A 26,931-nucleotide genomic window follows, 5' to 3' on the forward strand; every position below is an offset into this window, starting at 1 on the left:
GGCGCCGCCACCACCCGCCGTGGCGTCCGGCCCGCCGCCACACTCCGTCCCGGGGGCGCCGGCCCGCGCCAGACCCACCCGAGCGAGAGGGCCCGAGTCCCCGCCGCCGCCGGCGATGGCAGGCTTCGCCTGGCCGCGCCCTTGGACGGCGGCGAGGGAGGAGGAGGAGGAGAGGGGGAGGGCCGGCCGACGGGATCTGGGGGCCTCCCGGCCGCCCACGCGGGGGGCCGCTCGGGAGGGGGCGACTCGGGAGGGGGTCCTGTTCCAAGCTAATCCAGCTGAAAAGCATATGCTCATATGGCCACCACACACTAGCATTACATCAAGTTTTAAGTATGTATTTGTTAGGTAATCTTATCTAAGTATATACGTGAGTAGTTCTACAGTCTAATTACTCCATTGTCGGCATGTTGTCCGAGCTAGTCCAGGCTGTGTACGTGCGTGCCTAATGCGGTCAAGTCCTGATAGGATTAGAAGTAGTACTTCGTACGAAGCAGTACTAGTCTATCTCGTATAAGGTGCTAGTTTGTGTCGATTAGCTTGCTACCTTGTTTCTGTTTATGGTTGCTCTGGTTGGACGTGTATATATATACACAACTAGGGCTGCAATATTTGTATGGAGGGAAAAGGAGAAAAGAAATAGAAACAAGAGAGGCACGACACGTGCCTTTGGCTAAAAATTTTGTGTGCGCGTGTTCATGGTGTTTTGATGTGATCGATCCGTGGGTGAAATTCCAACAGTATTCTGGCTTTGTAATTTTACAGCGCAATACTTTGAACGATCTCCATGCATAACTGGCAGATAACAGCTTCTCGGGATCCCAAGAACCAAACACTCGCTCCCATCCTCTGGTTTTCTTTAATAATCCTTTGGATGAATGAATCAGAAAGAATTTAGCTCCATATCAATGCATGGCATCTAGAGAAGTAAATACAATGTTAGTGCATGATGGGTTCAACCACGCGCTAGTAACTGTACTTTTTTCTGGTCAGAGACGAGATGATATGAATGTGATTGTACATTTCTAACTGCAAGTTGGGAGTACGTAGTTGATGATATTTAATCAGGTATTGGGGAGTTATGTGATCAGGTCTCTCTGAAAAGCCATAGGGATATAAAAATCGCCATTTCTTTCTCCGAACACACATGAAAACTATATATAAGCCATTGATTCCAAGTTTACATGTGGGTGGGCTCTCTATTCCAGCTACCGAGCACTGACCCGAACACACCCAATCAGTTGTGCAACGACTGGCAGTTGACGATACCAAGGGGAGAACTGATTGATCGATTGATCACAGTCCTCCTCCACAGTTATGGCAAAGCAAAGGGGCAAATAGTGTCCAAGTCTGAGAACGAGGTAGCTGTAAATAGATCACATCTCCGTAAATGTAAATAACACGATGGTATTTGATAGGCCATCTTCATAACTGTGTCAAACAGATCACAACCAATTGATCTTCATGATTATAACTAGACATGTCACATCTAGAACATCATTGTTGTATCTACAAATAACAACCGATAGATCTTCATAACTGCATCTATATATACAGGTTATGGTCTATGGATCATTATAATTTTATTATATCTAAGAAAATCTACCACCGTCGTAATCCAAACTTAATTCCCTATCTAGTATCACGAACAACTTTTCTACCCTTCTAACGTACGACTGATTTGGCAGTATAAACTATAATCTCGCATACTAATCTATTCTATAAACACAGTGGTTGGTGCATGATTGATTCGAGTGGCTGTACATTTCTAAATCTAAATTATAATGCAAGTTGGGAATATTTAATTCTGTATTAGGCGAAGAAGGTGGGAAGTTGCCTAGTCTTGTGGCCTAGACAAGAAGAAAGATACAAAATTGACCGCGTAAGCGCTAGTCTTGTCTAGTCTCACAAAATATAGGGAAAGGATTCCAAGTTCACATGTGGGCAGGCCCTCAACAACTCCAGCTAAGCCAGCATGCATAGACTCTTGACTTGGTAATACACATCGGCTGTCGGAGTGTAGGATGATAAATATAAGTTCAGCCAGAGGCCTTCCATTTCATAAGCAAATTAAGCAAACGGCTTCCATGGCCAACGACCTTGAAACTGGAGGCACTGTCAATGGCAGCGGCAAGCCTCGTACAGTTTCAAAGCTGTATGAGTTCAAGGAGCAGCTCCTGCTGCTGTCGACTCTGGTCGCAACGGTGACATACGTCGCCGGGCTGAACCTGCCTGGGGGATCCTGGGAGCAGGATGACCCGGGAGGTCACATGGCTGGCGATCCGATCCTCCGGGACACCCACTACCGCCGTTACCTCGCCTTCTACTACTGCAACGCCACCGCGCTCGCCGCGTCGCTCGTGGTCTCCCTCATCCTCATCATCCTGGAGGAGAAGCACATTGTCTGGACAGTGGTGCTGCGGATGGTCATGATGCTCGACCTACTCAGCCTCATGGGTGCCTACGGCGCTGGGAGCTGCCGGGATACATTCACAACCATCTTCGCGGTGGTAGTCTTCTCCTTTTTGGTATTGATTATCATCTTTGGTTTCTTCTACCTCTGGCTCCATCGTCATGATAAGTTCCCCTCCAACTCCAACTCCAACTCCAATCGTCCCATCGCGCCCCCTGGCTTGAACTCCACCTCCAAGTCCAGGTTCTTCCTCAGCGTGAGGCTAATCCAGAAACAGAGGAGTGTGGTGAAGTCATTCGTCGACGCCAAGAAGGAAGAGAAGGAGAAGATTGATGTGTTGATGTTACTCGCAACTTTTGCTGTCACCATCACATACGTAGCTGGGCTGAGCCCGCCTGGTGGGTTCTGGAGCAGCACCGAGGACGGACACCGTTTGAGCGACCCGGTGTTGCAAGCTCGTGGCCGGTACCGTGCCTTCTTTGTTTGCAACACCACTTCGTTCGCCGTGTCCCTTCTCATCATCGTGTTGCTCTTGGAGAAGAAGCTGCTGAAGAAGCAGCTGAGCGAAAAATTCACGGTGCGATTCACAGTGCCCTATGTGTTGATCGCCGTCGCTCTGTTGGGCCTTATGGTAGCCTATGCTGCGGGGAGCTGCAGGGAGGCTGACAATACCATCTTTGTCCTTACCCTCACCGCTGCGGTTCCTGTCTGTGTGTGCCTCCAACTGGTGGTTGTTACTTGCACAAATTGTTGGGAAGGACTCGCGACCAAGTGTGGTGATGTCTTAGGATGGTTCAAGAGACGGGTCAACACTCCTCGAGGTATGGCTGGTTGTTACCTACTTACCTAATACTCCCTCCGTTTTATAATGTAGTGCATATAGATTTTAACAAAAATCAAACTTTACAAACTCTTACCATACTTATAGAGAAAAATAGGTACATCTAGAATACTAAATACATATCGTTGGATACATCATGAGTTATATTTTCATAATGTACATGTTTAGTATTGTAGATATAGATAGTTTTATCTATAAACTTGGTCAAAGCTTGCTAAGTTTGATTTTGAAAAAAAAACTATATGCACTACATTGTGGAATGGAGGGAGTATATGTTACTCCTGTTATGAAAGATAGCTTAACATTTTGGATGTGGTCAATATTTTTACCACACAACTTTAACTGTTATATTTTTGTCCTTTATAAAATCTAAGAAAATAAAATGTATATACATGTATATTAATTTAGCATTTTAAGAAACCAATCGAGTACCTCAATATACGCATTATATTCTTATTTTTTTCAAGTATACAATGTTCTGGATTTATCTAGTATTTAGTTGCATGCCTGATTTATTGAAATACTATTTATTTAGTGTTCAGTATTACCATACTACACAAAGATTTATTTACTATTTATTTGCATCGTTAATTGACTGAAAATAAATACCCACAGGCACCTCCACAAGCACGGACATCGAGCTACACCTTCAAAACACTCGCTATCTTGTTATGCTCCTTGCTACTCTTGTGGTGACCATCACTTACCAAGCAGGACTCGATCCACCTGGTGGCCTTTGGCTAGACAGCCGGGATGGGCATACAATCGGCCACCCCGTACTCCAAACAACACATCCTACTCGGTATCAAGTGTTCTTCTACAGCAACTCAGCAGCTTTTGTCACATCATTGGTTGTCATCATGATGCTCCAGAGCAAGTATCTGCTCACGCGGCACACACTAGAAGCAACCCTAGTACTGGACCTATTCGGTCTCATTACTGCCTATGGCGCCGGGAGCACTAGGGATGTAAACGCATCCTTCTACATCATTGCCTTGGCGGGCATTGTCCTTGTCTATGTTGTTGTCCATATCACCATAAGAGACCATGACCCTGAGCCAGCAGGTGGTGATGCTGCAGTAAAGGTTCTCGATGACAAGCGTAAGGTGTTGCTACTGGTTGCTATCTTGGCTGCTACCCTGACGTACCAAGCTGGTCTCACTCCTCCAGGTGGCTTCTGGTTAGCGGATGACCAAGGGCTTGGTCGTCGTGCGGGCTTCCCAGTCCTCCTTGACAATTACCCTCCTCGTTACCATGCATTCTTCTATTGCAATGCGGCGAGTTTCATGGCATCCGTAACACTCATCCTTCTTCTCATCAATCCAAAGCTATACAGGCCAGGTATACGTTGTTATGCACTCTATGTGTGCATGCTGGTGGGCATGTTTGGCCTCATGGGTGCCTATGCTGCTGGAAGCTCCCGGCATCTCAAAACCTCCATCATTTTGTTAACCTTGGTTGCCGCTGTATCAGCATTCATAGCCTTGCTAGTAGCCATTTTCTGGTACATCTTTAGATACAGAAAAAAAGCAGCAGCAGCAGTGGAGGCGGCAGTAACAATGGCAACAACAGCATCGGCGGCAATAACAACAGCAGCGGCGGCAGCAACAAGAGCAGCGGCGGCAGCAACAACAGAAACAACAACCACAACAGCAATAATAGCAGCAAGATTGACAGCAGGGGCAACAACAACATCAACGGTAGCACCAACAACAGAAACAACAACCACAACAGCAATAATAGCAGCAAGATTGATAGCAGGGGCAACAACAACATCAACTGTAGCACCAACAACAGAAACAACAACCACAGCAGCAAGATTGACAGCAGCGGCAACAACAACGACACCACAAGCAGCACAAACAACAGCAACAAGCAGCAACAGCAGCAGCAGTAAAGAGAAAGAGAGACTTGAATACTTGATGTTACTAGGGATCCTTGGCGCAAGTATGACATACCAGACTGGCCTAAAGCCACCAGGCGGCCTATGGCAGGACAACATGAATGGGCACTATGCTGGCAACCCCATCCTCCACGACACCAACAAGCACCGGTATAATGCTTTCTTTTATGGCAACTCCACTTCATTCATGGCGTCGATCGTGGTGGTCGTCATGCTGCTCCCATTGACATTCCATGAACACGATCTGTCACTCTGGCCGATGCATTCAGCCATTTTGCTGGACATGCTTAGCCTCCTAGTTGCCTACGCAGCAGGCAGTACTAGGGAGTGGGAAACCTCCAGAAACGTCATGTTACTCGTCATCCCTGTGTTGCTCTACATTGCGGTCTATGTAACAGCTTCGGTCTTCTACAACAGGGAAGGCCCTGTGGAACCGCCAACCCAGACTCCGGCCTCCACTGCTAGAGTGACTGCCACACCACATCAGGAAGCCAACTGATTCTTTGTCAGGTCAAACTTAGTACTTCAATTTTTTGGGAACAGTATACAGAAACATGTGGGAGGAACTGAATATGTAAACTTGGGACAGAGCTTATGAGATATTGAGCACCATATGTATATTTGAGATATATTGAGTTAGTTATTCATATGTGTATTCATGCTTTGGTATTCCTTCCGCCTGCTGGAGGGCTCCCTTTTGTTTGTTGGTCCTACTATTTAATTTCCGGCCTTCGATTGCTTTACATGTTGATCCATGAACATACCTCAGTTTGATGTCAGGCTGCATATCTTTCCCGAATAATAAAGCACGGATTGACTTTGTCGGGTTCACCTTTACAATACGTTTTTTTCTCGTGAATTTACGCTTTCAGTTTAAATAAAAAACATATACGCAAGGTGGTACTAATTGGTTAGTCCCTAATTTTTGTCCGTCTATCCTATTTGGTCACGTATGGCTGGATCACCATATGTATGGGCCGTGCGTAACCAAAATTCCCCGCATGGGCCGCACATAGCTTATTTTGTGCATCCCCGCATGGGCCAAGGTGGGCCTGGTCGGATATTTTGGCAAAATAATAAATTTACTTGCAAACATATACGCAAGGTGGTACTAATTGGTTAGTCCCTAATTTTTGTCCGTCTATCCTATTTGGTCACGTATGGCTGGATCACCATATGTATGGGCCGTGCGTAACCAAAATTCCCCGCATGGGCCGCACATAGCTTATTTTGTGCATCCCCGCATGGGCCAAGGTGGGCCTGGTCGGATATTTTGGCAAAATAATAAATTTACTTGCCTCAGGAATTGAACTCGCGATCTCTCAGACCATACCATACACACCTACCAACTAAGCCATATCAACGGATGTGTAGTCAAGACGTTTACTTTTCTTATTCAATAGTACCACCTCGCCCCCTTACAACTGAAAGCACCAACATATATACGTCTTAGAATTACACCTTATCAACCACCTCAATAAGTCGGCTAAGGAAGGAAGGAAAATGAGTCCAGGGAAGGAAAGATATATACATCCATACTATTAAAATAGGCAGGAAGGAATATCCATACTACGTGGGCGCTAATTAAACTGGAAGGAAGGAAGAGAATGATGCGGTGCGTCCTATGTGGACTAATTAGACGAAATTCGGGCTAATTAACTTGTGGGAAATTAATGAGATTCATAGTGCCATGCTTGCTGCATAAATTTAAAAGAGGGCGTTTAAGAAAACAAGTATTAAAGGAGATTAGGTGAAATTGCTAATTGGTGATTGTTCAAGAAAAAAACAAGAAACCCCCTAATTAAAGGAGAGTTTTTTTTAAGGCAGCCGAGTGTATTTGTGTGGATCTTCCTGTAATTGGCGTGGAGGGCGGCCGCTATCCGGCCCTGCTTGGATCCTAACCAAATACAATGAAGAACGACTCTTTTGTAGTCTTTTCAGTTTCCTCCTCAGTGTGTACATGTGTGTTGCTATGCAAAGCTCAATCTCATTAAGTTTCCTATAGCTAGGTACACGAGCTAGGTTCCGCATATACCAGCTTGATCTGCATGCAGATCTTATAGGAAAGCAACACTGGATCGATTTGTCCTAAAACTGTGTACATGTGTAAAGTTGTGCAAAACTGAACACAACATAGTTTCATGTACCTTGGTTTGTTGGTTCTGCATGTCAATGTTGATGATCTCAAACAACTACTTAGTTCTGATTGTTGATGTTACAGGATGGATGTGTGCACAATGAGAGAGCATCATGGAGATAGCAGAAACTAAAGGCCTAATTTGCCTCCACACATGGTTTTGTCTTGTCCAATTTCACAGCTTGACTGGTTAAGTAACTTACTATTTTACTGGTCATGGAACAAACTATGTATAGGTCTAGGTCAAGAGGAGGTGGATGATTCATCTGCCTAAGTTGGGTAGGGTCCATCAACATCACGAAACTGCTCGGTAAAAGAATATTTCAGAGTTGCGCCTTAGAAAATCAAGCCAGGAAAATACTGTCAATTTCTCTGTTTTTTCAAAGGCCTTTGAAAAATAATTATCTCTTTGTGGCACATATTTACCTCCTCTTCAACGGTTTCCATGTTAACTGGACCCCATTAAAGATTACATCACCTAGGCGCCAACTCAATATGAGGGCGCTCAAAAACAAGCCGACGAACTTCCGCACTCGAGAATTAAAAAAAATGTTTCATGTCTACCACATCTGCACAACCTGATTCTCATGCCTTGCAAGCTATGTTACTTTAGTTGAAGGAAGGATAATGTAGGGATGCTATTTTCTCCCGTTGCAACGCACGGGCAATTTTCCTAGTATAACCAAAATGCATGACAGAACGACAATGCTAACCAGTTCAGCAACTCAGCATAACTTCTGCTCTCACGACTCTGTGATTGCCAAGAATAAGTTCTTGAAGATCCAATTATCCGTCGAATCCCCTAAGCAGATTTCTTACCTTTTCTGGAACGGACATCTTCTCTGTCCGGACATGAAAGATACATCCGAGTTTTAGCTACCTGCTTATCTTGAAGGTGGATAGGCGCTGTGTGGGGTGCCATGTCCTGTTGATCTGTGGTGGGTGCAAGCGTGTGTTCATCGATGACGTTTCGCTGTTCTGCCCACAGACACATGAATGGTATGTTGGTTCAGAAAACCACAAAGCTCTGGTCTGTATCTCAGTCAGTCTGCTCATTGCTCAATTTAGCCTGCAGGCTCCCGGTTTGAAACTATTGACAGTTGAAATGGGGAAACATGGTCACAGATTGTGGATGGAAAATGCTGCTCATTGCAAAATAAAACTATGGATGTCTGATACCGCCACGAGGCCTTTTTGCTGGTAAACAGTAATTTGCAAAGTGAAACCGATGAAATTGCAGAGTTATGCCATATATGGCAGGGGTGTTATTTCATCAAATCAAATTTGGCTGAACTTGGATAACAGTATATGCTATCCTCATTCTTTGCTCACAAACAAGCACAAACATAGTGGCACCAACAAATAAAGAGCAACTAATCATCTCTAGAAAAACAGAGTGAAGTAGGACCTGTTTTCATAATTGTAGGTCTTCTCATCAGGTGTGTTTGAAGAGCTGTTGCCATCTAGGCCAACAATTGCCACTGTAATCTCCTTTTGAGATCTCAAAATGGCCTAGCAGCTATCTACCTCGCCTCCGTTGCATTGAGGCCCCCTCTCCTCTGCCATTCGGAGCGGAGAAGTATCAGGATTCGTCTCAGTTGGCTTCAGCTTTCCCATATCAGAGGCCAGCAGCAGCGAACATGGAAATCTGAACCCGATAGCCAGTTGTGGCATGTCAATATGTGCAGGTTAATTAACAGAGGCATCTTGTATGGTGTAGTACATTTCATTTTCCTCCAGCTGAGTAGGACAGAGCGTTGGTTCATTCCGTCACAATACCAGCATGTTCACAAGATGAAAACGGTGCAGGAACTGTAAGCATATGGAAAATCTTAAATGGTAACAACGAGAAGGATCTGTAGATGCACTGCCCAGTTATCATTTTATCAGTATGATTGCTTCATGGTTTGAACTTCAGGCGCAAACGGTGTCCTGCCGTCCTGCCTCGGAAAGGGACCCCGCAGCTTGCAAATCCACTTCGGAACATTCAGTGTACCAGGTTGTCCCAAGTTGAGAAATTTTAGCTTCCTGTAAAATGTGGTGACAAAGGGGAGCTTCATTAAATTCTAAAAGACTAGAGGAGACCAGTTGGTTGTAGTAAGAGTCTAAGAGACCAAAACTGATATGAAAAAGAACCACTGTTTGGAGATGGCAATGAAAACAACTTATACTTGGTGCGAAGAGACATTGGTATGAACAGTTGGTGTTCACAGAAATGACTGACAAACATTGCGATGAACCTGTACAAGGCGATATATACCAGCAACGAGTTGAACGTAGCGGGTAGTGGCAATCGCGTTCAAGAAGCAAGATGAACATCTTCCCTGAAAGAGAATCTATTGTGAGAACAAACCTGAATCGAGTCCGACAAACGGAGGGAGATTCGACCTGAGCAAGAGACTCTGATGCGAGCATATGTATCTGCAAGCACGCAGTCTCAACGGGAATTATATGAAGCAATCATTCGGTCCTAATGTGCAACGCCAGCCTGTGCCTCATGATGATAATGTGGATGACACCGTTGCTGCTGCGAATGTGACATTCTCATGATAATGTGGGTGATGTTGCAGTGCACACGGTCATCGCACCGTATTGCTCTCCCAATGTCAATGGTTTGAACAGGTATGTCTTGTATTAATTTTGTGACTCTATGCTGTCGGTGGCAACACAATAGCCTTAAAAAAGATTCTGTTCCCAGCTAATCCAGCTCCAAAAGCATATGCTCATATGTCCACAGCCCACAACACACATCGAGTAAGTATTCAGGCTTCATAATCATTTATAGGGCAATAGTTTGGCTCTTCTCTGTGCATCACTGGTTGGTACAGATAACGGCTTCTCTGTGCATCACTGGTTTACTATAATGACCCTTCGAATGAAACAGTGAGAGAAAGAATTGAGCTCCTTATAAATCTATAGAGAAGTAAAATACAGTAGTTCGTGCACGATAGATTAAACCACACGCTAGTAATAATACCTTTTCCTGGTCAGTGAAATGATGATATATGAACGTTATCGTACATTTCTAACTGCAAGTTGAGAGTAGTTTCTTGATATTTAATCATGTATTGGGGGGGGGGGGGGGGGGGGGGGGGGTCAGATCTCTCTCTCTCTCTCTCTTTCTCCCTCCCTCCCTGAGAAGCCATAGGGATATAAAATTGCCATGTCTCTTTCTCGGATCACATATGCAAACTATACTTATATGTATCAATATATAATCCAATTGACTCCAAGTTTACATGTGAAAGGGCCCTCTGCTCCAGCTACCCAGCACTGATCCCAACACACCCCATCAGTTGTGCAATGATTGGTAGTTGGTCAACCCATCGAGCACAATCCTCCTCCACAGTTATATATTACAAAACAAATGGCGTCCAAGTCCGAGAACGAGGTAGCAGTAGCAGCACTGTCGCTGATAGATCACCAATTCACTGGTTAGGGGCACCATTTGGATATGCTTCACTCGCATGGGAGATGGTTCTGTGGTAACCTGTAGAGGAGTTACTTAATTTTATATATCTAAATTGGTCCTCATCCAGTATGTTTTCCTAAATGCAACTAAAGCAATGATATTCGGTAGACCATCTTCATAATTGTTTCACACCCAATTGATTCGTAATAGTATTTAAACATGTGACATCTAGGCCTTCATGATCATATCTACAAATAAAAACTGCTGTGTCTTTGTAACTCTATCTATACAGATTATAGTCGATGAATCGTTATAGTTTTATCTAAGATGGTCTACCTCGGTTGTAATACAAACTTAATTCCATGTACTGATCTAGTATCACGAACAACTTTTCTACCCATCTAAAATTCGATTGAGTTGGCAGTCTAAACTATATAATCTGGCATACTGATCTATTCTATAAAACACAGTGGTTGGTGCATGATTGATTCGAGTGTACTAATAGTTCAATTCAGCGACAATTTTTTTTTATGTATGAATGAGGGTGTGCGTTTCTAAATTCTAACGCAAGTTGGGCGTGTTTAATTATCTGTTAGGTGAAGAAGATAGGAAGTTGCCGAGTCTTTGCCCGGCCGGTCACACAAACTAACAACTAGACAAGAAGATATAAAATTGACCATGAGGCATCGAATGCTAGTCTTGTCTAGTCACACAAAATATTGGGCAATGATTCCATTTTTCACATGTGTGTGGGCCCACAATTCCAGCTAAGCCGCCGTGCATTGACTCTTGACTTAGCAATACACATTGGCTGTGGGAGTGTGGGATGATATATAAATTCAGCCAGAGGCCTTCCATTTGGTAGCAAATTAAGCAAATGGCTTCCATGGCCACGAACAACCTTCAAACTGGAGATGCATCACCAACCGAGCAGGACCCTGCAAATGGCAGCGGCAAGCCTCCCCAAAAGCCTTGTGCAGACTCAAAGCTGTATGAGTTCAAGGAGCAACTCCTGCTGCTGTCGACTCTGGTGGCAACGGTGACGTATGTCGCCGGTCTGAACCTGCCGGGCGGGTACTGGGAGCAGGATGACCCCGGAGGGCACATGGCCGGCGATCCGATCCTACGGGATACCCATTACCGCCGGTACCTCATCTTCTACTACTGCAACGCCACAGCACTCGCCGCGTCGCTCGTGGTCTCACTCATCCTCATCATCCTGAAGAGGAAGGACCATGTTTGGACAGTGGTGCTGCGGGTGGTGATGGTTTTGGACCTGCTCGGCCTCATGGGCGCCTACGGTGCAGGGAGCTGCCGGGATGCGTTCACAACGATCTACGCGGGGGTAACCTTCTTCCTTTTGGTATTGATCATCATTGCTGTTTTCTTCTACGTCTCGGTCAATGGTGGTGGTGGGGATAACTCCAGCTCCAAAAACAATACCAGCTCGCATCCTGTCTCAGTCTCCATCCCCATATACGATCCTAAATCGAACCCTGACTCCAACTCCATCCCCATCTCCGTTTCCAAATCAAATCCTGACTCCAACTTGAACTTGGAAACCAAGAAAGAAGAGAAGGAGAAGATCAATGTGTTGATGTTACTCGCAACCTTTGTCGTCACCATCACGTACGTAGCTGGGTTGAACCCGCCCGGTGGCTTCTGGAGCAGCACCCAAGACAGACACCGTTTGAGCGACCCGGTGTTACAAGCCCGTGGTCGGTACCGTGGCTTCTTTGTTTGCAACACCACTTCGTTCGCCGTGTCCCTGCTCATCATCGTGTTGCTCTTGGAGAGGAAGCTACTGAAGGACAAGCTAAGCCAGAACTTCACGGTGCGATTCTTGGCGCCATACGTGTGGATCGCCGTCACAATGTTGGGCCTTATGGGGGCCTATGCTGCTGGGGGCTGCAGGGAGGCTGACAATACCACTCTTGTCCTTGCGGTCCCTGTCGGCGTATGCCTACTGCTGTGGTTTATTACTTACAGAAATGGTTGGGAACAGCTCACGACCAAGCTTCATGATGTTTCGACAAATTTCAAGGTGCTGTTCGGCATTCCTAAAGGTATGGTTCTCTATATGTCCAAACTAGTGTGTAAAATAGTTATTCTAGACCAATACTAACCTTTTTTTTTGAAATATCTATCCAAGTCACATATTTTTACTACATCGTCCAAGATTACTATATTTTGTGCATTATTTTACTAGATATTATTGTATCCTAAACATACATTTACTCACTCTGTTGGAATAATTGTGCATGTTGGTCGTAATCCCTTAACAACTTTTATTATTGTGCTAGATTTTATGAGATCCGACACGTACATTTGCTAGCCTTCTCAATTTCTATCATCATTTTTTCGTCATGAAAATAAGTCAACTCTTACTTCTACAACCATCCATTATCCAAATTACTTCCAATCCCCTTCGATTATAAAGACAAGGATGGCACCATCACTCATTCCTCTAACCAACTATAACCCGTGCAAGTGATTGTGAACAAGAGGGAAAATGGCAGTAAAAGTTAATTGTGAATTACTAATTTGTGTGCACGGTTTTATTGCAAGCTGGAGTAGTTTAGCGCTCCTATTATGTACATGTATATTAATTATCACAGCACTTTGAGCGACCAATTTATGTGCATATGGATGATTTTCTTGTAAGTAGATGCATGTTATTGCAAATATACAAAGTTATTGATTTATTTACTAGTTGTTTACATGTCTAATTGATTGAAAATAAATATGCAGGCACCTGCGAAGGCGCGAAGGAAGCACATCAGCAAAATACCCGCTATCTTGTTATGCTCCTAGCTACTCTTGTTGTGACCATCACATACCAAGCCGGCCTAGATCCACCCGGAGGCCTTTGGCTAGACAACCAGGATGGGCACAAGATGAGCCACCCAGTGCTCCAAATGACACATCCTACTCGGTACAGAGTGTTCTTCTATAGCAACTCGGCAGCTTTTGTCACATCTTTGGTCGTCATCATGATGCTCCAGAGCAAATTTCTTCTCAACCGGCACACACTGGAAGCAACCCTGGTGCTGGACCTATTTGGCCTCGTTACTGCATATGGTGCTGGGAGCACTAGGGACGTAAACGCATCCTTCTACATCATCGCCTTGGCAGGCATTGTCCTTGTCTATGTCATCGTCCATATCACCATAACAGATCATGCCCCTGAGCCAGAGGATGGTGCTGCTGTACTGAAGGATCTCGATGACAAGCGCAAGGTGCTACTGTTGGTTGCAATCTTGGCCGCTACCCTCACGTACCAAGCTGGTCTCACCCCACCTGGTGGCTTTTGGTTAGCGGATGACCAAGGGCTCGATCGGCATGCAGGTTTCCCTGTCCTCTTCAACAATTACCCTCGCCGTTACAATGCATTCTTCTACTGCAATGCGACGAGCTTCATGGCGTCTATAACCCTCATTCTTCTCCTAGTCAATCCGAAGCTATACAGGCCAGGTATACGTTGTTATGCACTCTATGTGTGCATGTTGGTGGGAATGTTTGGCCTGATGGGTGCCTATGCTGCTGGAAGCGCTCGACAACTGAAGACCTCCATCTATGTATTAACCTTGGTTGGTATGGTTTTAGCCTTTATAGCCTTTCTAGTTTTCATTTTCTGGTTCATCATCAAGTCTGAAGCCAGCAGTAAAGATGGGCAAGATGAAGCAGTTCATAGTAATACCGACAAAAACATCATCAGCAGCAGCAGTACTACCACCAGCATCAACACTAGTGTTGTCGACGCTGCCACCACCACCACCACCATCATCACCACCACCATTACCACTACCACCACTAGCAACAACATCAACAGCAGCAGCAACAACAACGACAATCAAAGCAATAGCAACAACACCACCAGCAGCAGCAAGGACAAGAATGAGAAAGAGAAAGAGAAAGAAACGGTTGAATACTTCATGTTGTTGGGAATCCTGGCTGCGAGTATGACATACCAGATAGGCCTAAAACCACCGGGAGGCCTGTGGCAAGACAACGACAATGGACACTCTGTTGGCAACCCCGTCCTCCACGACATCAACAAGCATCGGTACGACGTTTTCTTCTACAGCAACTCCACTTCCTTCATGGCCTCAATTGTTGTCATTGTCCTGCTCCTTCCATGGACGACGAGCCACAAACGGAAACCGCCGCTCTGGCTAATGCATATGGCTATTTTGCTGGACATGCTTAGTCTCCTAGTGGCATACGCAGCAGGCAGTACTAGGAAGTGGGAAACATCCAGAAACGTCATATTCATCATCATCCCCGTCTTGTTATACATTGCGATCTACGCAGCTGCGTCAGTCCTCTTCCCAAAGGAGGGCCGGACTTTCTGGACATGCTTGACCTCCTGGTGGCATACGCGGCAGGAAATCAGTAAGAAGCCTACACAGCTTCTTCCCCAGGAAAGACCGGTGTGACAGTGTGAACCTTGAACCCCAATGCTATAATGATAAGCACCCGACAAACATGATATCATGTGATTCTTTGTATAATCCCCAGGAAACATGTGGGAGGAACTACATGTTTGTAAATCCTTCTATGAGTTCACGAGGAATTGAATCCAAGTGATGTAGCTATGCTCAACCACGATCAAAGTGTGTATATTTCAGATTCCATATTTTATCATTTTCGGGACATTGGGAGGGACTGTTGAAATATATTGTCCGCCTCCCTCCATCAGTTCGGACTTTTGGATGAGTTGGCTGGAGCATGAATTCAATATGGTATCAGAGCCAAGAGGTCTTGAGTTCAAGACCCTGCCAACGCAGTATTAAATAAAAACGATTCTGTGGCCTACATCGATCCCACGTCTAAAGACTAAAATAGTCTAGACGCGAGGGGGAGTGTTGAAATATATTGCCCGCCTCCCTCCATCAGTTCGGACTTTCTGATGAGTTGGCTGGAGCATGAATTCAATAGGGACTAGTTGTTGGTAGCATCTGTTTTCAGATAGTCCTTCTGGGTTGTTTGTAGCATCTGTCTATCTATTCTGTATTGTGAATGACTTTCTATGTATTTACTGGACTAGTATCATTCACAAAAGATATATATGGTCACTAGTCTGGTGTTCTTCCGATCAAAGTTGTGCACCACACATTTGCTAGTAACTTGGAAAGCAGTTGAATCAGTTGGTATGTGCAAGCTCGTAGCTGATAAGCATCTACATTTAACAAATACCACCAGCTGGGTAGCTGGATGTCATCTCATCTCAACATTACAAGTTGTTATATATATCCATTTGGAATCTCACTGAGCATCCTGATTTGATCAATATATCTGTTGTACACACATGAGCATTAATCATTTGGCAGCTCAACTATCGCAGTCGACATCATTAAAAGCTAGCTATATAGCCAGCAATTCTTTGTGAGAGTTGACTTGGATTTGTTAAGAGAGTCTCGACCAATGAAGCCACCGTCTTGGCTGCTGGCTGGGTCTGGCTTGTTCTTCATTTTGTACAGGCAGAAGTTAGCTGTACAAAATTTATTTACATGAAGAGCAGCTCACTTTGATGGCCTCAATTTGGCCCAAAATGAGTAGAAAACGTAGCTCTCTAGTTCGATCTCTTGTTTTCTGGCCCTTCTTTTCTTTGCTTCGCTGTAAGTGCAGGAAATTGATACATGCATGATCTATAGGTCTGCATTTGCTTAACATATAGCCCGCCTCTAACGTCAATAAATCTGATGGTACCTTCACGTTAACAGCCTTCATGTTCTCAGCAAGCAAAAGAAGGAAAGGAAAGGGAGGACGGTGCATTTCCAAAAGCAAAAGAAATGGCAAATTTTAACATGGTCCCTCTTACCTCCTCTTTTTACATGTGAGGTAAGAAGGTAAGAGTTAATCAAACCACCAATTAATAAGATCAGCAGCTCAGATCTATTTTATACTCTTACCTCTCGTGTGAAAAGAGAAGGTAAGAGGGACCATGTTTAAACTGCTTGTTTTCTTACAAATAGTGTCCCAGAAAAAGCGACCATAAATGGTGTTTTTATTGTAGTGATAGAGAGCAGTTGTTGATTGAGCAGAGCAAAATAGAGGCGGCTCACTGGGTCATTCATGACTCCGGCAGGTGATGATTCAGGAACGAACAGCATGGGAAAACTAAGACTAGAGATCCAGGAGGACGGTGTAGCCAGCCAGCTACTGCCACCGTGCAAAGGTTTACGGTGGAGAAGCAACTTGGCCCAAGTGGATCAACAATTGAATGGCCACTTGATCAATTAGCTAGCTGTTTAGTTAGCGTCTCGGATTTTGGATTGGAATTGAGTGGCTGATGCGGAGGACCGAGGAAGGCGCCGCCACAACCAAGTCCACATGCCGACATGGCATGCAGACGCTGGCCGTTGCAAGCAAGAGGGGAAGAACCCAACAAGTTCCCAAGCTGAATTTTTCGTGTGCGCGCGTGTCCGTCTTGCACGAGTTCTTTCTTCTTTGTAAGACGGGGAAGGAGGATCTTTTGATTGACATGTGCTGTGGTGAACCAATTGGGACAAGTGTTGGCATGACATGGATATTGGACGGCCCACATTATTCCGTCTACTTGAAACCTCGAGGACAACAGCCAAAATTATTGCAAAATCTTATGCTCGTCCAAAGAGATACAACTTTATCTGCTACTCCAACCTACTAAACAATGCAAGTATGAAACCTCTTAAGCAAAGATTCTGACTGTAGAGGCACCAAACTGCATGCGTTCTCAACGAATCTCTACCCCAAGAAGAAGCTGTGGACCGATCAATCGACCGACCATATGGATGGATCATTTCAACGGCCTTGGTCGATGACGGAACCTAGGAACGGCGCCGGCTCCGAGCTCGACTGCCCGTTGACCTCGGAGCTCATGTAGCTGGTGTCGCCTCCGCCCTTGATCTGCCACTCCGTGATGTAGCTGGGCTTCGGCACCCAGTCGGGCGCCTCGACATCGCCCGCCAACATCGCCACCACCCTCGACATGGGCGGCCGCTGGTGGGGCGAGCCCTGGGTGCACACGAGCGCCACCTTGATGGCCCGAAGCACCTCCTCGCTGTCGAAGTCCTCCAGCCTGGGGTCTAGCATGTCCAGAGGTTGGCCGTCCTCGTACAGTTCCCAGACCTGTAAGCATCGAGATGGTAAGCTAAAATGCAGCACTATGCATAGGATGCACGCACTCACATATGCCCAAACTGTGTGTTGAGAGGGTTTGATTTAATATTCTGTGAAGACATGTGAGCTCTATATTTCCAATATTTAGTAGGAATTTTCACTATGGGTTTTACCGATAACACAAAAATACTAGGGCCTAGAATTCCTGAGTGAGCTTACCCATTCGAAAATATAAACCTTGCTTTGGTCCTCAGTAGTGTAATAGTTTGGTCTTCCAGCTAAAGTCTCCAATACCACGACGCCAAATGCAAACACATCAACCTTCTCTGTCACATGGCCTCTCATGGCATACTCTGGTGCAAGATAACCACTTGACAAAGGCGTCGATAAACGCCATTAGCATACATAAGAATATACAACATAAACCTAAAAGTTAGCAGGATAGAAATGCACTTACAATGTACCAGCAACTTTCGTGCTCACATGTGTCTCCTGGTCATCATAAAGTTTGGCGAGTCCGAAATCTGAGATCTTAGGATTGAGATTTGCATCAAGCAAGACATTGCTGGCTTTTATGTCCCTGTGCACAACACGGATGCTAGATTCTTCATGAAGATAGGCCAGACCTCTTGCAATTCCTAAGCATATCTCAAAACGCGTTGACCAGTCTAGGTTTGACTTCCCTTTTCCTGCATATGTGGGTTTAAGTTTTTAGTTGTCTATATTAACCCTGAAGTTGCAGATATTTAACTGTCATTCAACATAAGTTGTACCAAACAGAGCACGGTCCAGGCTTCCATTCTCCAGGTACTCATAAACCAGCAATGGCTTATTGCCCTCAAGGCAGCAACCATGCAACTTCACGAGATTACGGTGTTGCACCCGAGATATTGTTTCTATTTCCGTCGCGAATTCCTTTTTCCCCTGATGAGATGTTTCAGACAGCTGCTTCACTGCCACGAACCTACCATCAGTTAACTTTCCCTGCAAAAAGTCAATACTTTTCATCAATGGAAGAAGGTTTAGGTACCACGCTGCCAAACATCATTTGTTCCAGATACACTTTCCCTTCATTTTAGGAATTTTATCAACATGTATGTGGAGAAACTATAAATACAAAAAATTACTCGTATAGACAGGTCTTCCTTCTGATATTTAAGACTATGTATGGGATGTACCAACCTTAAAAACCGACCCATATCCTCCTTGACCAAGAAGGTTATTAGAACTGAAATTTTCAGTAGCTGACCTCAGCTCCCCATAGCTGAGGACATTAGGTCTTCCAACAATGCTGTACAGCTCTGCAAGACATCACAAAAGATATAACGAGTTTACTTCGACGGCTCCTTTGCCCAGTTAGAACAAAATGTGGTCCTAGTGTATCCCGTACCTTCTTGCTCCAACGCTAGTTTTCTCTTTTTCTGCCTCCAAACAAAGATTCCAGCAAATGCTAACAATCCTAAAACTACAACACCAACTATAGCTCCCGCAATCACACCTGTTTTACTACCTTTCTTTACCACAGCATTACGCACTGTAGGGGTGAAATCTGACAGAAAGTTCACTTGTTAGAAATGTGAAAGGTATGATTATATGTAAACTGGTTGGTGTATTGCAACTTAAATGTCAGACTGTATATGTGTATTAGGTATTTCAATTATCTAAAACTTCCTTCACAGAAATCTAAACATCTCAAATGACATACTTTTGAAAGTAATAACTACTTATGATTAGCCCAGTAACCCACATGTTGTAGCTGGGTAACTTATAGGTTGCAAAAAAGAAAAGTCGACCATACAACTAGCCTAGATTAGTATTTGAAGCTGGTAACAATCTGTGAATAGTACGGTAACTCACACATTACCAGGTGAAAAGTTATGGTCTTGAAAAATGTCACCAACACATCTCAAATGACATTTACTTTTAAAGTGATAGCTACCTTTGTTTAGCCTGATAACTCAAGTTCTGCAGGTTGATAACTTTTAACCAAAAAAAGAGTTGACGGAACATATCAACATGGGATGTAGTTTCAAAGATCTCATCACTAATGATTTAGTGGTGAAAATGGACATTAAATCGGATGTGCCGTTAGAGACTAAAACATTTTGGATTTTAGCGAATCTTGATGACATCTACAGTTTTGTCTTCCTTGTGTCATTGTGTGCATACAATGAAGCTACTTTACTTACCGCTAAATAAATAACCATCACCAAATAGTCGTGTCCTTTTCATGTTGATGCTTAAGTATTTTTGGTTGCTTTTGTTCACGATGCAGAAGATTGCATTCAGCATAACTTTAATATGTGTTTCTAGCAAGTTAATATGGAGAATGGTAGTCGGTAAAAAATCATTATTTCAAGTCAAGGGATATACTTGGTGTTGCACTCAAAGCTGAGATCGCAGGCCCATAGTAGCCTTGAGTAGGAATGCAGCAAGTGCCCTTGCCAGCCCAGAAGAGATGAATATCTAGAAAGTTCTTCGTGACAGGAACAGTATACTGCTTCCTAACAGCTGTGAAAGATTTCCCACCTGCGGCCTTCCTTATGTCAAAGTTCTGCTCCTTACGTTCACCCTATACAAATAAGAAGAATAAATTTATAGCTGGCTTATAAGCTAACTAGCTATGGGTACTGTTTAATTTATCACTTAATGGCGGCAACCTACCTGGACATATATATCAAAAACCCTTCTACCTCTGCTCTTCCAAGACTGGGTGTCTGGGAAGTCAAACTCTGCAAACAGAAGTGTGACTGTATAGTTTCCATTTTCTAGTCCAATACCAAAGTATCTTAGGGATGACGGCGACATCCTTGCATTCTGGAACAGTTCTGGATCAAGTGTATTCAGAAACTGGCCCGGACTGTGGATTATATAACTTCCATTATTTGCATCCATGAACTTTCCAACGTTGCTAACACCCCATGTTGGTGCCCCTGTAACATATAATGACGCAGCTCCAAGACTGGCACGGTCAGGTTGATACACAGAATTATCTGGGCCTACTATGGATTTTCCAGAGTCCACAGCAAAGGAAGAAGCTGCAAGCAGGTTAAATAATTTAATATTGGCATTTGTTTAGTAAAACTGCAGTTGCAGGTCTTAGATTGGGTACATTCTTAAAATTTCAAAATGCAGAAGTCTCACACTTTGGAGAATCAAGAAAACATGGTGTATTACGCTGAAGGCACCCCCACCCCGCAGGTAAGACACTGCAAATGTAACAAAGTGACATTTTAAACCCAAAATACGAGGTGAGAGAACATAATAATCATACATGATGGTCTTGAGGAGATTTTGAAATATGGACGAACCTGTTGCTGGAACTATCGGCCACAAAATTGTTTGCCACCAGATTCCTAAGTAGGATGATCAACAGGCAAAAATTAGAATTCATTGTTCATACTTCATAGCATCTTTATGACTTCTTTTCTATAACTTAAATAAAATACCTTGAGTTACTCTTAAATAATTTGCTCGATTTTGTGCTAGGCTGTAAGACTAATATGTCACTCGATAAACACTAGGCATCTAAATTTATTCATAAATACTTTAGATATATGCACCAAAACAGCCTTTCAGATTTATATAGAATCTATCTTATTTGATGTCTACATATAAGCCTAATAAGTCAGCCCAGGAGCCTATTTTAGATGAAACCTGCCCTTTCTTAGGCTGGATTTGGTTCATCCAGTAATAGGAGTTTCAGAATTTGGAACTTACAATTGTGAATTTTTAGCCCATGAAGGAATGCTTCCTGAGAGCAGGTTGTAAGAAAAATCTCTACAAAATAATAGAACGAAAGAACCATTAGAAATTACATAAGCACGCCTTGCTTTTATTGTGTAAATAAATTGAACCATATTACATACAAATTTTTAAGCAATGGTCCTACTGAGCTTGGGAGGCTTCCTGAAAGGCTATTATTCCCAAGAAATCTAGTCACAACAAAATTTATATAGATTAGCAAAATGATGAAAGTCTTCCTTTTGTACAAATACACTTTGAAAGTCAAGAGAGTCCATACAAGAAGGCGAGTGAGTTCAGATTCAACAAGGTTTGTGGTACTTGGCCTGTGATATTATTGAAACTCAAATCCCTATAATAATAATAATAATAATAAAATCAGAAAGAGAAGATGTCATCAGCCAGTGTATAATCTATAGTAATGCAGTGTTTTGCAAGAAAGGCACTTGGCTATAGTTTATCGTCAGAATAAAATGCTTACAGTAAATTTAAACTCGTGAATTTCGAAAAGTCTATTGATACAAGCTTATCCGATATCCTACAGTTCCTCAAAACCCTGCAAAAAAATATTACATGTTTTAGGATTAAACTTGGATCTTTACAACTGTAATTGAGCTATTAACTGAATGACATACAGAGTGTTCAAAGATGTCAGATTATTGACGAATGCAAGTGAAGAAGAGCTCCCATTTAATATATCACCAATTCGTCTGCACCACAGAAGTAGATTAATTAATTTTCATTGCTGCAACCTTCACATTTAAGAATGACATATAGCTCTTATCGCCGGCAATGGGCACTTACAAGCTTGCCAATTGGCCAAGATTGGAAAGAGTAGCTGGAATTGGACCTTGAAAAGAATTACCCTGCAACCTCCTACAGTTCCATAGATCTAGTTAGTCATTTAAAGCATCATTTCCTGACGAATGCAGCAAAAGTAGTGAAAGAATAGATATCTCTATTCCTTGGAAGAAAAGGAAAGTGAATTCAATATTAACTGATACTATCTCCTTCTCCGAAAAGGAAAGTACTATTCTAACATCTTACACGTTAAATGGAAATTTTCTTAAGAGGCCACAAGGAGATTCAGCACGTTCAAGAAAGCCTCACGTAACTAGAACTGTTGCTATTTAAAATGAATCTTCCACTTCTACACAATTTATGTTTAGCGCAAACTAAAGCTCAGCTTGTAGCTAACTATATCAAACTGAAAAAATATTCTTTCAAACCTCCCTGCAAATAAATATACTTTGAAATTGTGTAAACAACATGCAGTATTTTCATTTTTACAGAATTACTATGATTTAGAACATAAGTGATCTTACAGCTCTGTTAAGCTGCTCCAGCTACCAATATAATCTGGTATTTGCCCAGTAAAATCATTATCTGATGCCCATCTAAACAAAGAGAGGAGAAGTATATAAGATCGAATGGTGTGGAGCATTATAATATATCAACAACACGGCAACTATAGGCATACACTTTTTTCATTTTCGTAAGTTGGGAAAGTGATGATGGCAGTGGACCACTAAGGCCAGAACTGTCAATGTACCTGTAATTGAGAAACAGAGAAAAAAAATACACATTAGGTAAGGGGCTGACTAATCCAAGCAAGAAGCAACTGGCTTGGCAGAAGAAATATAGAGTTCCCAGAATTCAGTAAATACGTACAGTTCCTCAAGTTTTGCCAGGTTTCCCAGTTCCGAAGGAAGCGAGCCACTAAAATTGTTTCCGCCCAAGCCCCTATGAATGCACCAAAAGTTTTAGTTAGGCATGCGAACTTTATATTCTACTCCCTCCGTCCCAAAATAAGTTACTCAACTTTGTACTAGCTTTAGTACAAAGTTAATACAAAGTTGAGTCATTTATTTTGAGACGGAGGGAGTATAAGTCATGAAGGCTATCAGCATAGCTACCCTTCAAACCAAAATTAAATCTAAAATTGTATGATAAAATACAATCATATAGTTATAACAAATATTTCTTACAATTTTATAAGATTCTTAAGGTTCCCGAGCTCCTTTGGTACAGGTCCAGATAATGCATTGATACCAAAAGTCCTGATATGTTCAAGAGAGGAACTGTGAGATTAATTGCGGGGAAATAAATGTATTCATTTTTTGTAAACTTGCAATCATGATTTGGGTTGTGAATCTCACATGAACTTCATATCAGTCAACTCCCCGATGAAGGATGGTAAAGGCCCTGTCAAGTAATTTTGCCCTAAATCCCTGAAACAACATTGAATCAGATAGACGAGTAAATTTGGTGTGCAATTGGAATTATATACAGAATGCCGGTTTCAAGTTAGCTAGGACAATAGACTATATATAAGTTAGGACCATTTCATTTCAGGTGTGCAAGTTGAGAGTTCATACAGATCGGTCAGGGCTGTGAGGTTCCGCAACTCTTCTGGTATGGGGCCCACCGCGTCCAGGGCGTATATTTTCCTGCATCACAATTTCCCATCAGCTAACGCCTTATCGATCTACCAATCGCCCACATTGATCCAAGTAACAAAGCCATCGCTAGATCTGGCATTCCATCAAACATGCTGAGCGCGGGCGGGGCCTAAGAAGAGCACTTACAGCCTGGTGATGCGGCAGACGGAGGTGTTGCCGCCTGTGCAGACTTCACACTTGATGGCGGCCTTGAAGATGTCGTTGTTGTCGATGTTGGTGTTGTCTATGGCAGCGCCAGTGCAGGGATCGCCGCTGATGTTCCATTGCGGCCCCGCCTTCTGGCCGAGTTTGGCGAACACCGCGTGCAGCGCCGCCGCTGCGAGACAAACAGAAAATAACGGTTAAGAAAGCCATTCCCGTCGCCGCTCAGCCATCCGATCGGCGATCTCACGGCCGAGAGGGAGCATCTAGACCACGGGAAAAGAAACCGTGAGTGAAACCGGACATCTCAGGGCCGAGAGGGAGCATCTAGACTACAGGAAAAGAAACCGCGAGATGGTTTCTGGTTCCCACTTTTGTACTTGGAGGGGGAAAAGTCATCAAGTAATAAAAGAGCAAACGTTTGGATTTTGGAAACATGCATGGAGCAGACAAGTTGCCAATGGTCGGGTCCAAAACGCTATGGTGGATGACAACTGCCATCAAAACACGTCGCCATGTGGTAATTCCCGAGCGGGTCATGCACTAAGACGCCACGTGGTATTACCGTCCAAAGTCAAGCGTCCAAGGAAAATTCTGTAAACCAGCCGGCTGCAGGTTGCTTCTCTCTTTATCCGCCTCCTACCTCTCTAATAAATTAAAACCCCTCCACCGGAGCGCATCAGCTCATCCCTCTCCTGACTCCCCTTCTCGCTCACGGCCGGCCATGGGGTAGGTGTAGAACCTTGATAAATTTTTTTACCTACCAAGCTCCAAGGAGATGTTGGAACTACGCGGAATGGATTCGGAAACGAGCAGCGTGGGAAAACCAAACACTTAAGAACCACGGAGGAAAAATTCAAGCATGCTCACCGTCAGCTGGGTCGGTCCTCATTGTTTGTTGAGCATGCGCAACCGCCGCAAGAAGCAGCAAGAGCGCCACGGCATGGAGGATCATGAACAACCTCATCTCCCTCACTTTGCTTGTCTGTCTGCTCTATCTCCGCTCATCCCTTTCGACTTCCGGCATATATATAGAGAGAGGTAGGTGGTGAGGGATGAGAGAGAGCCGGAGCTTGTTGACAGGACCAGGTCGATCGATATACCACCCAGCCAGCCACGTAATTAAGGTGCAGCGAACGTTCCCTCAAGAAAAAGGTTACGATGGAGAAGCAACTCGGTCCTCCAATCGCATGTGCGCAAGTGGATTAACTATTGAATGGCCACTTGATTAATTATTAGCTGCCTGATGGAACACGTGTGCCTCCGTTTATTTAGGGTATATATGGTATCAGATGTTGGACTGGAATTGCAGGACCGCATGCCATGCCATGCATGCGACCGCTGCACACAAGTGGACGTGTTGGGAAACCTTCCCGGACGTACGTCAAGTAGTATTTCTTTTCACATTTTGGCTGTTCAAATGCAGCTCTCAGCACCCAGATAAATAATTGGCCATATGCCACTACCGGTATCGCTATCATAAGCATGCGGCAGGTAGCAAACGATGCGTGCTTAACTAATAATTATATATATATATAGTACTGGCGGCTATGGAAAGTTGGGATCTCACCAATTCACCCTAATAGAATATAATTCAGTAGGATAAGCTGTGCGTGTCTTTGTGTTAACTAAGAAGAGAGGGTTTGAAATACAATCGATTTGGGGAGCTGTAAAAAGAGATCGATACACCGCGAGACGGACTACTCGCCCCAACCGCCCCGGCTTCCACAACAGCATCTCTACACCAACACATGTGAACCATCTGAGACACCACCTGAGACGGAGGTGCAACCTTCTCTCAAGCCGTATGAACCAATAGCCACCAGTCCTCAGTCGTGGTTGGTATCATGGGCGTGAAATGATGAAGGGGATGCGGATATAGAGGCTCCACTAAATCCAGTCGACGGTGATCTTGGGAGCCGGGCCTTGCTTAGAATGACCTACCAGGAGGTTAGGAGAAGACGAAGAGGCATCCGGGGCCGGAAGAGGACGCCTGCGACTAACCGCAGGGCGACTGGGCCGCCCAGCGCCCGAGCCCACAAGCCCGACAAACATGGCTGCATCTGGCAGAGGAGAACGCCTCCCTTCAGCCACACTCGTCGTCCGCACACCCCGCAGCAGGGTCAGCCCCTCCTTAGCAACGACGATGCGCTCGACAGAGGCCTCCTGCACATGATACGGCGGCAAGAGGCCCTAGATTCCGAAAGCGGGGAAACCTCGAGAGAGGGGATCGATGATTCGATGTAAGAAGTGGCGCTATATGGTTAGGCATGGCAGGCTTGGATACGTATACAGGACGTGTGATTAACTCTAACTTTTGGGCTAATGAAGATAAACATTTTTTTCCAGAAAAATGCCCAATTCTGTTTTGTTACGACATGTATCTAGTCACAAGAATAGTTATCTCACTTGGTCGTTCCGTTGAATTGCTTGCAAAGTAGTAGGTCTTGGGTTCGACTTCCCCCCTTATCATCTTTCTTTTTTTAGGCCAAACAGATCAGTTTGAGGGCCAGCTAGTTGTGGGCCGCACCGGGAGCAGGCCTAGGTTGGCGCTGCGAACATGGCCCAAGCGGGGCTCTGGAAGCGTTTCTTTAGCCAAACTTTTTTGCTGTAATTTTAGCACCACCTTGGATAGCAAAAATAATATGCTGTAATTTTAGTACCACCTTAGATAGCGAAAATAATAATACTGTATGGTGAACGGAAGACGGTGAACCTATAGAAAAAATCCGTTCTTTATTATTATTAGGTAGAGATATAGGTATAGATAGATA

The 26,931-nt window shown here is 44.1% G+C and overlaps 3 protein-coding genes across 3 annotated transcripts; 2 read left to right on the forward strand and 1 right to left on the reverse strand.

Moving 5' to 3' along the window:
- Nucleotides 1-236: 236 nt before the first annotated feature.
- Nucleotides 237-5,826, forward strand: LOC123168967 (uncharacterized). Its single transcript, XM_044586825.1, has 2 exons — nucleotides 237-3,234; nucleotides 3,870-5,826. The coding sequence occupies exons 1-2, from the start codon at nucleotides 2,025-2,027 to the stop codon at nucleotides 5,654-5,656; spliced, it is 2,997 nt and encodes a 998-aa protein (XP_044442760.1). The 5' UTR covers nucleotides 237-2,024; the 3' UTR covers nucleotides 5,657-5,826.
- Nucleotides 5,827-11,586: 5,760 nt separating this feature from the next.
- On the forward strand, nucleotides 11,587-15,383 carry LOC123170478 (uncharacterized). Its single transcript, XM_044588343.1, has 2 exons — nucleotides 11,587-12,772; nucleotides 13,458-15,383. The coding sequence occupies exons 1-2, from the start codon at nucleotides 11,593-11,595 to the stop codon at nucleotides 15,143-15,145; spliced, it is 2,868 nt and encodes a 955-aa protein (XP_044444278.1). The 5' UTR covers nucleotides 11,587-11,592; the 3' UTR covers nucleotides 15,146-15,383.
- Nucleotides 15,384-17,252: 1,869 nt separating this feature from the next.
- On the reverse strand, nucleotides 17,253-25,219 carry LOC123170479 (probable LRR receptor-like serine/threonine-protein kinase At1g56140). The gene is made up of 24 exons (XM_044588344.1): nucleotides 25,028-25,219; nucleotides 24,143-24,332; nucleotides 23,933-24,004; nucleotides 23,714-23,785; nucleotides 23,543-23,614; nucleotides 23,226-23,297; nucleotides 23,035-23,106; nucleotides 22,880-22,951; nucleotides 22,359-22,430; nucleotides 22,190-22,264; nucleotides 22,036-22,110; nucleotides 21,835-21,906; nucleotides 21,680-21,745; nucleotides 21,531-21,590; nucleotides 21,122-21,166; nucleotides 20,955-21,019; nucleotides 20,475-20,848; nucleotides 20,184-20,382; nucleotides 19,201-19,359; nucleotides 18,993-19,111; nucleotides 18,584-18,794; nucleotides 18,268-18,499; nucleotides 18,030-18,180; nucleotides 17,253-17,819 (listed from the first exon to the last, which is right to left on the reverse strand). The coding sequence occupies exons 1-24, from the start codon at nucleotides 25,122-25,124 to the stop codon at nucleotides 17,493-17,495; spliced, it is 3,021 nt and encodes a 1,006-aa protein (XP_044444279.1). The 5' UTR covers nucleotides 25,125-25,219; the 3' UTR covers nucleotides 17,253-17,492.
- Between the last annotated feature and the right edge of the window lie 1,712 nt (nucleotides 25,220-26,931).

The sequence above is a fragment of the Triticum aestivum genome, chromosome 7D (genome assembly GCF_018294505.1).
Source record: "Triticum aestivum cultivar Chinese Spring chromosome 7D, IWGSC CS RefSeq v2.1, whole genome shotgun sequence".
In the NCBI taxonomy this organism is placed as follows: Eukaryota; Viridiplantae; Streptophyta; class Magnoliopsida; order Poales; family Poaceae; genus Triticum; species Triticum aestivum.

Excerpts from the sequence above, each read along its gene's own strand:
- LOC123168967 (XM_044586825.1), top strand. The coding sequence starts at position 2,025 with ATGATAAATATAAGTTCAGCCAGAGGCCTTCCATTTCATAAGCAAATT. Across the intron at positions 3,235-3,869 it reads ACGGGTCAACACTCCTCGAG|GCACCTCCACAAGCACGGAC; the intron begins GTATGGCTGGTT and ends AAATACCCACAG.
- LOC123170478 (XM_044588343.1), top strand. The coding sequence starts at position 11,593 with ATGGCCACGAACAACCTTCAAACTGGAGATGCATCACCAACCGAGCAG. Across the intron at positions 12,773-13,457 it reads GCTGTTCGGCATTCCTAAAG|GCACCTGCGAAGGCGCGAAG; the intron begins GTATGGTTCTCT and ends ATAAATATGCAG.
- LOC123170479 (XM_044588344.1), bottom strand. The coding sequence starts at position 25,124 with ATGAGGTTGTTCATGATCCTCCATGCCGTGGCGCTCTTGCTGCTTCTT. Across the intron at positions 22,111-22,189 it reads CTGACATCTTTGAACACTCT|GGTTTTGAGGAACTGTAGGA; the intron begins GTATGTCATTCA and ends ATTTTTTTGCAG. Across the intron at positions 18,795-18,992 it reads GATATGGGTCGGTTTTTAAG|GGAAAGTTAACTGATGGTAG; the intron begins GTTGGTACATCC and ends GACTTTTTGCAG.